Genomic DNA, 17,511 nt, shown 5'->3' with positions numbered 1-17,511 from the left:
GTCCAGAGTCAGAGCGGCCTCATGGCCTCACACGAGGTACTCACCAGGACATGCCCTGAGGGCTCCCATCAGGGAACATATCACAGACATGCCAGCCGCGGCCCTTGGACAGAACCTCACCCCTCACAGGGATTCTGTGATGAGCTTATCACCATTTAACATGCGGTGTCCATCCCAGTTCCTCAAAAACAGCTTCTCAGGGAGCACCTTCACATTGGCTGCAGAATTTGGGTTAAATTCACGTCTAGACCAGCACTCTCAGGCAGCAAACTGGGCATCTGTGTACAGCCAGCACGCCTTCCAGAAGGCCCCTCTTCCTGCCCCGCGGCACCCTTCGGCACCCACAGCCGGCTGTGGCAGGATGCTGCTGGTCCTCTCTTGGTGTAAACCTAGCCAAGTGGTAGCACGTACACGTAGAGCCGTAAGACCAGACGAGCAAGGTGCCCACCTCAGCAAGGTGGTAAGAATGCCCCTGCTCCTGCCACACGGGTGCCCATCCAAGATCCTGCACACTATCACTGTGTGTGACACTGGAGTCCGGGGCCATGCCTCATGCTCCCCAGGCAAGCACTTGGCAGGACGGTGGCCATGATGTCTCCTGACTACACAGTCCGAGGGGCCTCCCGCTGCTGCCCTGTTATTCCTCGCCCGGGGCTCATCAGTCTTGGTGGCTGGCGTGCAGGCCTGTCTCACAACCCAGGTCGACAACAAGTCCCTCCCACACGCAGCCCTGGGCAGCTGACTGGAGCTATCGTCCACTGATTCCCATCGTAAGCCTCGACTCTATGCAGGAATTCAGAAGAACCAAGGTCACGTCCCCGGGGTCAGGTGGGTTTTGTCATGGGTCTAAGGCAGACACAATTCACAGCACTGAAGTATTCACAAACTACAGCTGCTTCCAGTTCCCCCGGGAACAGCAGGAGAGCTGTTCTTTTCACCCTCTTGTGGTCCTAAACCACCATGACAAATTGATGAAAATGGTGTATCCTTTTGCCCGTAAAGCACAGATGGGCACTTCCCAAAGTTCTGCACAGAGTTGTGGGCTAGTCATAGACCGATGGCTCTTGGTCTGTCTGAAGGAGATGCAGGAGAAAATCCACAGGATGACATGAGAAGGTGCCCCTGACCTGAGTGCCAGAGACCCTGCACACCTCAACACCATGGTTCCTGAGTCTGGTCCTCCTTCAGGTCCGGCCCATCATTTAGTCCAGATGCCTTTCCCACGGCCAGGGCTCGACATTTGGTTAGTCCTTCCCACAAATGAAATCACTTGCTTCCTCTCCGACGTTATCAGAAAGCAAAGTGAAAAATGTTATGGGAGGGGCGCCTGTGGGGGGGCTCAGTGGGTTGAGCATCTGCATACAGCTCAGGTCACGATCCCAGGGTCTGGGATCGAGCCCCGCATCAGGCTCCCTGCTCAGTGGGGCGTCTGCTCCTCCCTCTCCCACTCTCCCTGCTTGTGTTCCCTCTCTTGCTGTCTCTCTCTGTCAAATAAATAAATAAAACATTTTTTTAAATGTTATGGGATTTATATGCTGTGTGTGCCTTTCTTTCTCCATGAGACATCACTGGTCTGAAAGCCCTCATCCCCTGGCTCACTGCCCTCCGCACAGACCCTCTCCATGTAGTTACCTATGTAACCTTAGGGCTTCAATGGCCAAAACCTGAAAACACAGGTGGACGGCAGAGCTGTTGGTTCAAGTTCCAGCTCTTAAACGGGGGTGTTCCCACCGCTTCTGTCATTACATTAACTGTCCTAATTCTGCTTCATGGTACCTAAATAACTATTTTAGAATTTGTTAAGATGGAGAATAACAACACAATTCTAATTTTATTACTCAGGAGCACTCAGCAGCGCGTGCATTAGAAGAGCCAGGCCAGGCACCATCATGGAACCGCTATTAGTGCTCGGGCACGTTCCTCCTTGTTGGCTGACTTTGTTTCTCTAAGGACTACTCTTAATCATATTCCCAAGTATTCCCACCGAATCACTCCCACAAGGACTCAAATGAAATTTCCATCTTACTAGGGAGTCACTGAGCCCTTGTTTAAGACAAACCGTGACCTACAGGTCTTTCTTCTGTCACCTTATCCCTAAACCCCAACTCAAGCGCTCATGACGGCAGTGGTGCAGGGACTGATGGAAGGTCCACGCGTGTGTAGAGAGCCTCTGCTCTTCTCTCTGGTCTTCAACAGACCAGGATAACAAATCTGGCAAGTTTCTGCTCTGCAACGTTCCCTATGAGTCCGTCAGCCGGTCAGCAGAGCAGGAGCCCGAAAGCAAGATAACAGGCGTCTGCATTCCTACCACACACCAGACACTCACACAGACACAGCAGGTGCCATGACGCAGCCAGCAGGGGAGGGCTCTGACTTTCCACTGGGGACGGGGGACTGTCAGAGCGCAGAGGAGAAAGCTGATGGCTACTTCTCCCAAGACTCCTGTCTTCTTACCCCAAAGTGCCTCCTCGCCTTATGAACTGAGACAGCCCCATCTATAGATCACTCATACATCAAGTCCGACTGCCCGGGAGAGCTGCTATTCATAGGATATCAGTGATCATCAGCACCGTGACGATCATCAGCCACCTGTCACGACTACTGCTTCAGTGCTCGGGTTTTCTTAGATGCACATCCCTGCACCTCTCCCACACCTAGAATAACGCGACGGAAAACCAGAGACCGAGAGTCAACAACTGAGCAGAGACATGAGCAGTGAAATACAACATGCACCCGTGTCCCTACCCCGGACTGGGCACCGCGCCAGACATGGTCATTTTCAAGACTGCCTTGAAATGAGGGCACTATTGTACCCATTTTGTAGATGAGGAATTTGTTTCAGTGAAATTACATGATTTGTTCAAGACCGACGGGTCCTACAGGGGGAGAGCCATTGAGTTCTAATTTTGTATTCTTTAACTTAGGGTCTTTAACTTAAACTTAGGTTTAACTTAGGGTCATTTGTACATTTATCACTGGTTCATTTAATTGATAACTTACTACTGTTTACTCCGGGAATAGTTATCCTGCCAAAATGAAGTACCACGGACTTCATGAAGGTGTGGGGGAGGGGCGTGAGCTGGAGTCACAGAAGTGGGTCATCCCCCATTACAACACGAAAAGTCAGTTTCCATCTGCCTTCTTTGCCGCACGTCTAATAATGTGAACAACAGGTCAACAACGCACAGCGCCATGGAAACCAAACTCAGGCACGCGCGCGGTACCCAAAAAAGCCCAGCCTCTTCACGCGAAGCCCTCAGTGTTGGCGTCTGCCTGCGTGTGGACAGTCTGAGGTGAGAACCCTGGGCCCACAGGGTTCACTTCTCTGATGAATCATAAACGCTGGGATACTGGCTTCTGACTCCTGGCCCACGTCCCTTCCTACCGGACTCAGAGAATCTGTTTCTCCCCAGAAACTCGGCAACCTTGGATGTGAGGCCGGAGTCTAGACAGAAGACATGTATTTCAAAACTGTTTTCTAAAGCAAAGCCAGGGATTTTGTATCTCAATGTCAACACAGTTGTGACGATGCATAATCACGCACACTGAAGTGGCCGAAGGTGTGTCCCACCTTTCTGTCGGTTCCAGCTCTGAGAGCTATGTTCCAAGCAGCCCGACTTGTGCAGCCTGAAGCCACTCTGCGGCAGCCATCCGAGGGGCCTGCACCCCGTCTCCCCTTGCGCTTAGACAAGCCCCTCTGACTTCCAAGCTATAAAACAACCAGTTCCATGGGGGACAGCTTCGTTTAATGGTCAGCTGCAAGCGGAGTCCAAGGGCAAAGCGGCCTGTTGAAGTGGGGGGGGCATGGAATGGGAACTCCGTGGGAACGTAACAGGACAGAGGAAAACTGTTATCTGTCGCATGCTAATAGCTGAGGCCTTTCCTGCAACCTTTCCCTGGCCCAGGAACACAGATTTTAAGATTTGCCATTTCTTCCATGGGAGCCTCTCAACAGCCCCACGAAGAGACAATTATGGGTCATTTATTTTTATTTTTATTTTGTTAGAGAATAGGGCCCTAGATCCAGTTTGCTTCTGTGGGTTCAAGACCCCTGCCCGCTCCACCACGGGTTCCCTCCTGCTCTGAGAGCCCTAGCCCCTCTCTGCAGGCCCTCAGACGCCTGCACTGACTTCCAGATCCACCGCCCACACTGGGCACTGGAGAGCAAGACCGGGTGTAGGGCCCACCCACGAATTACGTGCCCAATACTCCCCTCAGAGGCCAGCGCATGAAGGTCAATGCTGTGAAAACCCCAAGCGCTGTGATTCTTTACATTGCTAATGAGATGAACAATCAGAAAAAGCAAAATTATGAGCATATATCACTACTCATCATAAGGGCTTTCAGTGAAAACAGTTTCTGCTTTCTTTCAGCCACTTAAAAAGACATATAATATCTAAAACCCAGTCAAACGTATGGAATACAGCACTGGAGGGTGGACGAGGGAGGTCACTGTCTTGACCTTGGGCTCAGGTTCCCTTCTCTGGGAAACACTGCAGACAGACACCCTCCCCAGCAGGAAGGGAGTCAGCAGTAGGGCAGAAGAATGGGGAATGTGGGTTTCCTTGGGAGCCCCAATTGTGCTAAACTTTTGACCACTCTCAGGCCCACAGCAGGGCCTCGCTGCGGCTCTGTGGGTCACCCCCCTACCAGGAGCAGGTCTACATGGGCCATTGGTCCTGGGCACTCACTCCCCCAGAGAGAGAGAGGCTTCCTTGTCCCTAGGACATGCTGGTACCCTCCAGTGCAGAAGACACCTCCCCAAAGCATCTCTACCATGTGTGCCAGAGGGGAGCCTAGAGCACGGGATTAGAACTCAAGGAAAATCAGTCATGAGCTGAGATCATTTAACGTCTGGGTAGACACTTGGTTATCAAGAAATAGAAGCCCTTGGCGTCTCTACCCTCCTGCAACTTCGGGAGGTAGGACGGATTCTCTTTGGGATGCGTAATTCACGGCACACCAGCCCAAAGACATCACGTCTGGGGCGTTCCACACCCACCTCACCAGACAGCGTGGCTGACGCTGGAGTATCGCAACATCGAACCCAGAAGATCAATGTCAGATGCTGTTTCCATGCGCAGTTTCTCTCGTTAGCCCTTTCTTAGCACTGAAAAGGAGCTTGTTATGAATTCCAGGACGAACTCTGGTTTCCTCTTCTTCTACGTACTCAACCGCGTACCTTCCGTTCATCCTTTCATCTCCCGAATAGGCTTCAGGGTGCGGCGAACAGGTGCGGGTTCAGCAACAAGAGAACAGACGGTACTTTACCTACACACACTAAATCTCAAAACTGGTATTGAAACTGCTCCGCAGCCAGACGCCCAGGGCCTTTATTTACTCCCTGAGCACATTAATGAGGTAAAACTGCTTCCATGCTAGCTGAATGCCTGAATCTCAGACACTGGATAATCCAAAAATCTGAAATGTGCAAATTAGGGTTTACTTGTGCGTTTTATATCATTCTGGATGAATGCATAATTGTGACCACGTCTCAGACACCAGATGGTCCACGCAACTCATCCCCATCCTCGCTCTGTTCTGTCATGTTCAGTGGCTGTGGCCTCACCCCCAATTCTAAGTGTGGCTGACAAAACTGCCTTTGTTGGTGATGAGACCAGATATCTGGCGCTGAGTTTTATGCATCTGGCTCAGAAACACACAGCTGTGACGGGTACAGGGCTGGCTGACCCCGGGTATGAAGACGAGGACAACACAGCCCCTGGGCTCACGGTACCCTAATGCAGGCCTGAAGAACCTCGTGCTCCAGGAGCATCCGCGGGGGAGAACGTGGGAGGAGTGCAGGACAAGGTGTGACACAGGGTCTCTGATGGGAAGTCACAGGGCTCATCAGCAGCTGGGGCTTGAGCTGACTCTGCAAATCTCTTCTTGGACTTCCTATTTTTTTTTATTTTTTTTAAAGATTTTATTTATTTATTTGACAGAGAGAGATCACAAGTAGATGGAGAGGCAGGCAGAGAGAAAGAGAGGGAAGCAGGCTCCCCGCCGAGCAGAGAACACGATGCGGGACTCGATCCCAGGACCCTGAGATCATGACCTGAGCCGAAGGCAGTGGCTTAACCCACTGAGCCACCCAGGCGCCCGGACTTCCTATTTTTTATAAAAAGTATTACATGTCCACTCTGCTCCCAGCCGTGCAAACGCTAACGTCTGCTGAGATAACAAATGTAAGCCACTCCTGGTGTCCCTTCTGTGTTCACCTCACACACACACACATGCACACACAGACACACACAGATATACAGATACACATGAAAAACACAAAACACATGCGTACATGTACAGACATATACCTGCACACATATGTATTTGAACACAGAGAGATGTATATGTGCCCTACACACATACACAGAGACACACATACATATGTAGACATGCACACACAGGTACGCACATATATACAGGCACAGACACATGTGTGTACATACACAGAGACACACGCATACACACGTACATGGGTATGCACATGCATGTACACACACAAATATACTGACATGCAGACACGCACACATACATGCATGGGCACATATGTGTACATGCACACACAGAGACATGTGCATATGTACACACATGCACAGGCACACACACACGTGGTCCCCATGCACTACCCCCTTTCCTGTGCCCATCACACTGCAGTAAATCCTTCTAAGTCCAGAGCGTACTCACAGAGTCCTAAGTTCTCAGATGGAGACCCAAATACGGGGGGCATGTGCAACCTGTGGCTACATGTGTGCAAAAAGGGAAGGTGTGGTGTTTATAGAAGACTGAATGTGGGGTGCAGGTGGTGGGCCGGGAGGGGCGCTGCCAGTGTTGGAAATAGGAAACAATACAATCTGACAGGGGCTCTGGGAGCAGATGTTCACAGCTGGCTATAAATGCTGAGCAAGGAGGCTGGGTTCTCTTTTGGGGACCCCAGGAAGGGAAGAACAGAGAACCTCCTTCTTGCTTCACACCCTCCCCACCAAGAGAACATGGTCCAAGTGAATCTGTGCCCATCTTGAAACCAAAAGGGTCCAGATTTCTACAAATATTTCCAATAAATCTCGGGTTCTTTGTGTAAGCACCTGCTTACACAGGTGTTTACACAATGTACCACGTAATGCCATGTAAGCCACATGTATAAAAGAACTGTGGCCAAGCGAGCAGGTAGACTTCGGGAACTTGGCCAGAGTCCCGCAGCAGACAGCAGGCAATGCTCCCGTCCAGGACGCCCCAACCCAAGGAGCCGCTCTGAGAGTCCTCTGCCCCCGCCTGCTGTGACCGGCTCGCCCAACAGGACCCTGTGCGTGGAGATAAGGGTTTCTGTAGCGGGCTCTGGGATCTGTCAGTTTCTCCCTACAATCCTGGTTATTTTCTTGCTTTCCATATTGCAAGTCTATTCTAAAGTAGATGATGGCTTTAGCTTCTTAAAGTCAGTATTCTTTTTTCACTGAATAGTGACTTTATTTATTTATAAAAATCCCGAGGGCATTTCCATACTGTATTTTGTGTTATCTGAGCCTTTTTTCCTTCTGTCTCTGTCTCTCCCTCTCCTTCTCTTTTATCCCACCTTACACTGAACACATGCTGTTTCCTTACCCAACCCTCCCACCACCCCGCATCTTCTCAGCAACTTTGAGGTGTTACTCTGAAGCCTTCCGGCATCTGTGCTGACGAGGAGACGCCTCTGGGGGTCACTGCAGTGTAAATAATGTGCACATTCCCTTTGGGGATATTTCAGATTATTTGTCTCTTATATTCCACAGTTTCATTTAATTGGATGTGCATGTGTTTTTATTTACTTGGTTTTGGCATCAGGAGTCTTTAGATAAAAAAGGCACAACAAATTTCTTCAGTTCTAAAAAAAAAAAAAAAAAAAAAAATCCCAGCCCTTCCCTCCAAGCAATGCCTGTCCTCTGTCTCCCGCAGGTGACTTACCTGCAAACACGGGCTTGTGTTGGCATGGGCCATCCCCTATGCTTTCTCATTCATGTCTCGTATCACCCTTGGGATTTTGATGCAAAACTCTGGGTAATATCCTCACAGCTGTCTTCTGGTTTGCTCATTCTCTGTTCAGCTCTGTCTACTCTGCTTTATGGTGGATGGACACAGTCATGAATTTAAATGACATTTCTTGGGTTTGGATATGCTGTTTTTTTTTTTTAATCTGTCTTTTTATCGTACTAGATAGGTATTTCATTATGGTTTCTTTTCCTTTTAAACACCAAGGCAGTAATGCCAACGCGCTCAGCACCTGCGCAAGCTGCCATTTCTAGTGCTCGCTTAGTCTTCTGCCACATGTTCTCATCCCCCTGAAATGTCTTTCTGTGGGCTATAATCTTTTATTGCCTGTTTTAGGAAAGGGGGAGTCCTACATAGTCAGAGATTCTGTAGATAATGTGTGATTTTGAGTCTGCCACAGCCCTTGGGTTCTGATAGTGCCCTAACTGATTTGGGAACAATTTTCACATTCATTTTGCCACACGGTCCCTCTGCAACACACAGGTGCTGGGAACTCAGATCTCACACCTGTGCCTCTAGTGTGCATTTCTTGCTGGTTACTTTATATTCTACCCATGACCCTGGCAATGTAACCAGCTTCCTAACTTTCTTGCTCAGTGCTTTCTAATTTTTTCCTCACATATGGGGAAACATGCTGAGATTCTGGGTTTCATTCCAGGGGCAGAGTCCCAGCACCTCCCACAGGTGCAGGGGCTCCCACATCCCATACCTGCCCGAGTGTCACCACTTCATACCATCCCTGTGTCCCCTTCTGGGTTTTAAGTTTCAGGGGCCATTGTGGCCTTGAGTCCTGCCTTTCCTCTGGTTTTAAAGTCTTTCTTCATTCTGGGAACCTGGAGGATTGCCTTTCCATCACTCAAGCTCGGGTTTGCACCGAAAGCAACTGTGACACGCAGTTCCATGACCTCACAGTGGGAGGAACAGAACCTTCTAATGCCCTCCAGCCTGGTCTTTTAAGACCCAACAGTTTTCCTTCTTGTATCCTCCACAATATTTTCTGATTTGTATGAAAACACCAACCATTCTGAGGTCCCAGAAGACAGACTGGCTGGAATGGAACTCTGTTTTCTCTCAAAAGCCGGTTGAATTCTTCAGTTCCTAAGCAACACTAATTTTTTCTAGAGTGCCTGGCACATGTTGAGAACTTAATAAATGCTGGTTATCTACCACAAACCTCCAAGAATAGCAAACAGAAAAGACCATTTTTATCCAAAGCATGTAATTAACAAGGTCTGATCTCCCAACAAGAGGGGGCAGCAGCTGGAGGTGAGGCACTGAGGCCCTCTGCTTCTGTGAAAGCAGAGGGGGGGCTGAAAGGCTTCTTCTCAAACCCAATATGCCCAAGCTTTGAAAAAGCAGCCTTCCTAATCTTCCCCAACTGCTGAGAGATCTTAACATCTCAGGATGGTATCTACTCAGTGAAGGAGAGAAACAGTGTGGAAGTTGTACCTCCTTTAGACTCATTTGTAAGGAAAATCTTCAAAAGTTGTATTTAAAAAATCAGGAACACAATGCTAGTAAATACAGGAAACATTTGCCACTTTTTTTCTCACTCGTGAGTGAGGAAGAGAAGAGGTAGCTGGGGTTCCTTCTGCTTGTAGTGATACGTATGAGTCTGCCCCAAATTCTAAGAGCGGTATGTAACTTGTGTCCAGAACGATCAAAGGAAAAACTAAAACCAAACCAAAACACATTTAAAATGAAAGTCTCTTATCTTGACCTTTTTGTGATTTTTTTGAACCTGAATTTTGTTTTGCCATCAGGATTTCAACAAATATCATTTCCCAAATACTCCCAATATATGTTGATGCCTTCATAAATAGACGATTTTTTCTGAAGTTATAATCTCCAGGCATCTATCACAAAAATTCTTTCATGCTAAAATCCATCCTAATATTTTTGTAGCATTACTCTTTTGTAGCAAATTTATATTATAATAGCTTATTTTTTTAAAGATTTTTTTAAATTTTTTTATTTATTCATTTGACAGACAGAGATCACAAGTAGGCAGAGAGGCAGGCAGAGAGAGAGAGAGGAGGAAGCAGGCTCCCTGCTGAGCAGAGAGCCCAATATGAGGCTCGATCCCAGGACCCTGGGACCATGACCTGAGCTGAAGGCAGAAGCTTAACACACTGAGCCACCCAGGCGCCCCTATAATAGCTTATTTTATTCCTTCGTTTTAACTGGGTTAAATCACATAGATGTAAGACATTGTTATTATCCTGTAGGGGATCTCAGTTAAATTTTCCTAAACCTTCCAGGCACCATCATCTGTCTTCCCACATTAGCAAATCTATGGGCTGGGAGGGCAACTCAAACCATAAAAACGTTCACAAATAGGCATATCCATGAACAGACATCTGTGGTTCTACCACAACACTCCCTGTGGTCTACTTAAAAAGCAAGTGCTGTCATGTACCTGCCAATAAAGTTTGAAAAGGTTCATACACTCTTAAGTTATTTTCCTGTATTAAATTGATACACGTGAAACCTCCCGAGATCCTTGCAGTGTCAAGATAAACTAGCTAAGTGATCTTGTCGCTAGACAGTATCGTCTGGAAGACAAGAACCACAAAGAACACGACACACACTGAGGCAGTCTCACGTGAAGTCCTGTAGCAAATCATTAGAACGAGAGGCTCTTAGTAGATTTTAAACTGTGGGTTTTTCTCATCTCCAGGCTGGCAGAGCACTCTGCTGAGTGCGTCCCTGCCACTGGCAGGTGAGTCTGTCTGACCAACAAGCTCTTCCCCCTGGAGCCCCGCCCCCTTCAGAGGTACCGTCTGTACTTTCTTGCGGGGAAGAAAGACACCAAGAAGTAGCCACAAACTCCATTAAACATTTTTCTCTCAAAATCACGGTCATCCAGATGTTAGAACCCATGCAAGGTGGGAAGCGTCAACAAACCCACACACGGAAACCGCCGTCTACACGTTCGGTGCAATTACACATTCAGGTTCTCTGCAAAACACACCACGCCTCTGCAGGGTCCTCGCTCGGAGCACGCTGAGGTCTCCAGCACCCCATAAACTCTGCTCCTCCGCTCTCGGCTTGATGGAGATCATCATCGGAGACGATGCTAATTATTCAGTCTGCACCCAAAGACCTAGCTCCCTCCCAGAGAACAGATCGTTAAAATGCAAATAGGGGTTTCCCACTTCACTGGTTTAGCAAAGAAAGACTGTTAACAGCTTTCTGACAAGAAAGAGAGAAGCTTAAATGAGTTGATGCCTTAACCTTGTGGATGGAATGAGCACAAGGCACGGGGATCTGAGCCTGCCTTGTGCAAAGGCCTCCGGCTCTGATCCTTTCTGTGCCATGGCCTTTATGAGTTAACTGATGGAAGCTGCTGGAGAAATTACTGAACAAAAAAACTGATTTCAGATTCCACTCACTGCACCCAAGCAGCTCTCACTTAGACTAATTACTTAAATGATTTAAAAGTGTATGAATATGCATGGTAGTGCTTTTCAAAAAATAAAGCCCAGCTGAGACCACGCCATCAAATTTTTCCTGCCTTCCTCTGATTTGGAGCAACAACACTTGCATATCTGAAAGCACTGGGCTGGCCGCAGAGCCTCAGACCAAGGTGGAAAAGAGACGGCCTGCAAACACGGCCTTGGCCTCCCCGACCCCCACGGGCCCCTCGGCGTGGACAGCCAGGACAGTTCTCTGCCTGAGTAAAGCATGTTTGTACATGTCTGTGTCTTGGTCTGCCCCCGGAACAAGGAGGGGCACCGCTCTCCCTCTTCTCTGACATTTTTCCACCTTTGGTGTGGGGCTGATTCTCTGGGATGTGGATGCTGAGCAAGAGCAGGTCCCTGGGGGCCATGCTGGCCACTATCCAGGACAGGCGGATGCAGGGATGACATCTAACGGGGTGGGGCTGGGGGCTCAGGATCTGGGTTGGGGGTGCTCCAAGGGGTGGGGGCATGCAGCCCTGCCCCTGCATGGATGGAGGTCAGTGGCGGGGGTCCCACCACAGGTGTGACTACAGGAACACACAAACACCTGTCCCTGAGCGAGAACTCCCCAGGTAACACCACCTCGATTCATCCCACAGCCTCACCCAACCGCACAGGCCATACTGATTTGTTGGAACCTCATCTGCCCTCTCAGGACAGCGTGGAGCAGCAGACAGTTAAGACCCAGACTCCACACGACACACACACACTCTGCAGACAGCACACGCTTGTGAACAGGCTGGCGGGAAAGCGGGACGCCATGGGGTTCAGGCACAAGGCAGCGGGCTCTGGCATTTCTCCGGGACCTGAGTGCACTGAAGACTCCAGCAGAAAGCACGTGTGGGCACAGCAGAGACGACTACACAGGACAGCAGCGTGGGAGGTGCACCGTCCCGGTGTGCGACAGACATGGAAGATACCACAACAATAAAGAACAAGACGCCCCAACACCCGGAGGACACACACAGGCTGGAGAACTCCGCGAGCACCCCACACCCTCCGGGTCAGGAGGCTGCTGCAAGCCTTCCCAGCAGCTGACACTCCCAGACCCTGGGAACCCCGGGGTCTCGGCTCTCCTGCAGCCCGCATGGTGCAAGTTACTGTGCTTTGCTGCGGCCGTATCAATGCACGGTGTGTTCCGCACACGTCACAGTGAGAAGGGTGAGGACTTAGTCACCCACAGTGCAAACAACAGTGTTTGATGGAATGTCTAGGTCACCCCAATAGTCACCTTCTCTCTCATCTTACGGGTACAGATCTCTGGGGGAATGCGATGACATCTGCATGGCACGGCGCACACACTAGCCATTCACATTTGGGCATCCTGGGATCCTGCCCTCCAGAAGCCATCACTCCCCGCTGGGGAGAGGCCAGGAGCTGGTTGCTTGGACGCCGAAAATCAAAACTCAGATGAATTTGGAGCCCCCGTTAATGGAGGTTCCGTCCTAACCACATGCTCTCATCTTCCCTATTGTGATTCTGAGAAATAGGACAGATTTTGGGTCTCACTACTCTGGAATATAGTTAAATCATTCAGGAGCTCTACTTCTCACAGTATCTCAGATGCATGGATTCTGAGCTACCGTGCATTGTCTAATGTCACCAATGACCAGCACGGTTCCTGCTATGTCCCTCGGATTTGCACATTAATAATACAGGAGGTTTTCCAAGGTCTTATTTCATACAAGGTCTGTCAGCACTTTGACTAATACATTTAAAGCCAAGAAATACATATTTTTAATGTCACCATTTATTACCTGGAGCAACCTGATTAAAATTTCTAAATCCAAAACAAAAAGGAAAGGGTTATAATTTGGTTGTGATTCAATGTTCCTCTAGCGATGATCCCGTCTTGCCTAAAGCTCACCATGCATACCACACAGACGGTTTCACCCGCTTTCCATCAAACACTACAAAGACGCGCACTCAGACCCGCCTACCGCCATCGTCCCCCTGGTGCCCCCGTAGTGCCCACGAGAGGCAGCACACTCACCTTCCGGCTCCCCGCAGAGGGTGCACTGGGACTCTGCAAACAGAAAGAGAGAGAGGCTGTTACTAAGGGGTCTCGGTATACGGCTGCAGACCTCACCCCAGCGGCTGGAGGGACAGGATGCCGACTGCCACTGTCCACCCGCCCCATGGACACCGCGGCCCTCTAGGTACTCGGCCAGCCAACCCCGCATCTGAGCAAATGTCATTGCAGAGAACCTACCACAGCAAATACTTCATACAGTTTAGTAAACTGACGTTCTCTGTCACAGGCACGTGCACACATTGCACGTTCTCACGGCTGTGTACAGCTCAACACAACTGACTTAGCTGAAATAAATGGTGTATTTTATCAGCTAATCTAATAAATAAACCTTTACTTTGATGACAACTCTGTTATATCTGCTTTCAGGCACAAATAAGCATGAGGAAAAGGATGATCTTATCCTCCAGTACAAACACTCAGCCTATAATCACAAACTGTCCTCAGGACACAGACCCGTCCCTCTGTGTCAGACTCTGCAGGACAGACCGAGGTGTTTGGGGGTCGCAGCACTCACCCACACGTCAGAAAATTACAGCAGTAAACACAAGTGCAATGCCTTCCAAGATACATATTCTTTGTGGGAAAGAAGTCAGACTTCGGGGCCACGTCCGTCACTCTGCACAGGTGACAACTTGCTCCCTGGGCTCTAGAATGGGGACACTGGCATCCTCCACGCAGGGATGGGAGGCTGAGTGACAAATGGTTCAAGAAGCCCATCAGGTGGCCAGCCCCAGGCACTCGGGGGGATGCCAGCCTCCTCCTCCAAACCCAAGGAGCAGCAAAAGGCTCACAGAAGAGACAGCGTCTGGACTGAGTCTTGAAGAACAAGTAGGACTTTCAATAGAGAGAAAGATGGGAGGAAAACACTGCAGTCAGAGGACAGGCACGGAAGTGTGCTTGGAGGACAAGCTGGTGGGAGTCGGTGTCCCATGCGGTGGGAGGAACACATCATGCACAGTTTGGGGAGGGAACTGAAAATTACAGGAGCTCAGACTTATTTTTCATATAAAATCAGGAGCCAAGGATGGTTTCTGAGAAGGAGTGGGGAAGTTAGTGATTCTTTAGTTGGATGGCCTGGGTATCCAGGAGGGCCTGGGCGGGGACAGGGAGGGAGCCCGAGTATCTACACTCAGCCAGCCCAGCAGGGACATGTGGGTTCGTGGGCAGAGGTGGAGGAGGGACAGAGGGGTCTGACGGACATGGCAGAGAAGGCAGAACTGTCCTTTAAAAAAAAGTGGACTCGGAACTCATCTGACTTCTTGGACATCAGTCTGATCATATCAGGGGGTATGTGTTGGCCCTTCCCGACAGGCCCCGAGCTCAGTATCTGCTCCAGCTGTGGGGCTGGACTGACCGGGCCTCCACTGTCTGATGCACAAAAGTGAAGCCCGGAGCTCAACGACTCTGCATCGCAAGTGGGTGAGGCCAGAAAACGGGGACCCAGAGTTTCTGAAGAAGAGAGTGTGACCGGGCGCATGGGAGCTTGTGCCCTCTGACACCATGCCAGAGCTCAGTCCAGGGAGCACACAGACACGGTCCAGGATGGAGGCGGGGGTAGGGTGATGGGGGCACTGGGCACAGCACCAAACAAGGGTGCAACCCTGCAACGTCCATGGCTGGCATCCGCCATTAAGGCGCAGGTAAGCCACCAGCACACGCCACCCCCAGCTGAGGGTCTACAGGAAACAAAAATGAGGGTCTTTCACTGGGGGACACAGCGACATCCCAGGAGCTCACTCCAATTCCCAAGGCCCCTGTGCTGCTCTGGGTTTCAGAAGATACAGCACTGTCCACCCTCTGCGTGGTCACTACGCGTACAATGCAGAGTGCATTCCAGACAGTGGTGGGAACCCCTCATCACCCGCTCTGTGGATGTCGCCACTGTGGCTGTCGGCATTAAAGGACCTGTATGAGGCCACACGATGGCAGAGTCCCCAGCCCTGGCTCTCCTCACAGTGACAGGATAGAGCAGAAATGGAACTGATCCCAGGGACTTCGGGAGGCATGTGTGTCTACGGGGAAGAAAGAGGTGACAGCTCAGGTCTCCCCAGTGGACCACAGAGCTGGGGAAGGGGACTTGGGGAGGGGCAGCCATGACTTTAGAGTCTCGCACATAGGAGAACCAGATTTACCTGTCAGCTCACCTCAGCCAAGACCACTGTCCACCCCTGCCCCTACATGGGACCAGAACCCAACACCAGGCTGCTAGAGCAGGAGGTGAATCAGAAACAGGCTTTTACCACTTGTTGTGGTATTCTGAATTTGCACCAGAACGGACCCACAGACACAGGACTCTCTGAACGTCCAATCCCCAGCGCAGGCGGGATATGGTCAGAATCACCCACCAGGTTCAGAGCACAGTGACTGCACAGTAACACCTAGAACGCAGGAATTGATATCTTTGGTGAACTCAAATTCTGTGGGTCAGAGGGCACCAGGAGTCTGAGAAAAGGTGTCCCTTTGGCCACCGGCATGTTAACTTCTCTAGAGTCCAAGTCTTGTACAAATGTCATTTCAAGGTCCACCATTAATGCCTCTAGGCCTTTATCCTTAAGTTATTTCCAACAAGATCATAGCTGAGAAACCATCATTCCCTGTGTTCTAAGTGAGTCACTCTGCACTTCCCTTAAGTCCACGGGAGCCTCCCGCCCCAAGCTGCAGGATGACCAGGGAAGCAGTGAGGTTTTCCCGTTGTCTACAGCACGTGCGTCCTTGGGGAGCATCCTTGGGGAGCCCAACTCCGCCATGAGGTGAGTGACCCCAGAAGCACCCAAACTCTACCTGCTTGAGTCTGGAGTGTAGAAGAAGGGAAGGTCCCGGGGTGAGGGAAACCCACCCCCCGGTGCACGGAGGACAGCCGGGTCAAAGCGCTAGTCCCAGTTTGCAGAGATCGCAGACACGGCCTTCCCAACCATCAGAAAGACACTCCAAGCTGCAGGTTAGCAGCTCCCCGCAGCGTGGGAGGCCGAGGGCCTGATGAGGTAGGGCTGGCTATGCCGCAGGCTTCCTCCCCGGTGGCCATGAGCCTAGGCTCTGAAGGCGCTTTCCCTTCTGGACCTTGCTTCCCGTCCACCCTCACCCACCAGGCTGGGAACGAGTGAAAGAAAGTGAGTGCGACAAAGCACGGGGCCCAGGGCTGGACTGGGCTCCATCACAGGCAGTTCGGGCACCATCTCTGCTCTAGAACCGCGGCCATCCTTGGCCACCTTCACACCCTCCATCATGCCAGGCTTGCTCCCACCCATGGACCCCGTGACAAGGAGAGGGGCATCCGTGGCCCTGGCCTGACGGTATCTGATTGACAACAGACCGTCTTCCCTGAACAACATCCATTAAAAAACAGTCCGGATGCAGACTGGAGTAAAACTCAATATACTGTGAATTCATCATCATTAGCATGGAGTCTCATGTAAGTTAGGAGAAGACTCTACTAATTTATGCTAATTGACATAGGACAGAGAATTCTGCCAGGTGATTTCACGTGCACATAATCTGTACTTGGACCAGACGCAGCCGGCAAGAGCAGGCTTGCTCCCCAAGCTCCAGACGTGAGCGGTGATAGCCTGGTCCACCCTTCCCGTGGCAGAAGGTGTTACCCTGTTTCATCGGCCCAAGAAGAGGACACGGCTGCATCTCTGGTGTGAATCCAGAGGCACTGTATCTGGGGCGGGCCCTGTGGATCACTGCAGGTGTTTTTAGAGGTGGCTTGGGCCAGGGTGGGAAGCAAGCGCACGTGCAGTGACTCTCCCATCCGAAGGCGTGCTGGCCCTGTGACACCCCCACCCTTGCTCCCACCTCCGTGACTGCCAGGGCTGCAGGAGGAGACATGGAAACCGTCCCCTGACCTCGGGAGCCCACTGAGGGAGTGGCTGACAAGCACCAAGCTGCTCGGGCTGGTGGTCAGACTCCCAGCATGGCCAACTGCAAGATCCCTGGGAGTAGGACCCACTTTGCAGAGCCCATGGAGGTGAGGAATATCGGTGCTGGCTC

At 50.7% G+C, this 17,511-nt stretch overlaps 1 protein-coding gene across 4 annotated transcripts in view; it reads right to left on the bottom strand.

The window, feature by feature from the left end:
• Positions 1-17,511, bottom strand: part of DLGAP2 (DLG associated protein 2) — a 783,049-nt gene that overhangs the window by 333,361 nt on the left and 432,177 nt on the right. For all 4 annotated transcript variants that reach the window (XM_047713358.1, XM_047713386.1, XM_047713367.1 and 1 more), the window contains one exon: positions 13,480-13,512. In XM_047713358.1, the coding sequence (XP_047569314.1) occupies positions 13,480-13,512 (33 nt within the window). The remainder of the gene's footprint in view (positions 1-13,479; positions 13,513-17,511) is intronic.

The sequence above is a fragment of the Lutra lutra genome, chromosome 2 (genome assembly GCF_902655055.1).
Source record: "Lutra lutra chromosome 2, mLutLut1.2, whole genome shotgun sequence".
Lineage (NCBI taxonomy): Eukaryota > Metazoa > Chordata > Mammalia > Carnivora > Mustelidae > Lutra > Lutra lutra.
Note: the sequence above shows the minus strand (reverse complement) of the source record. Positions and strands in the feature narration are given on the sequence as shown.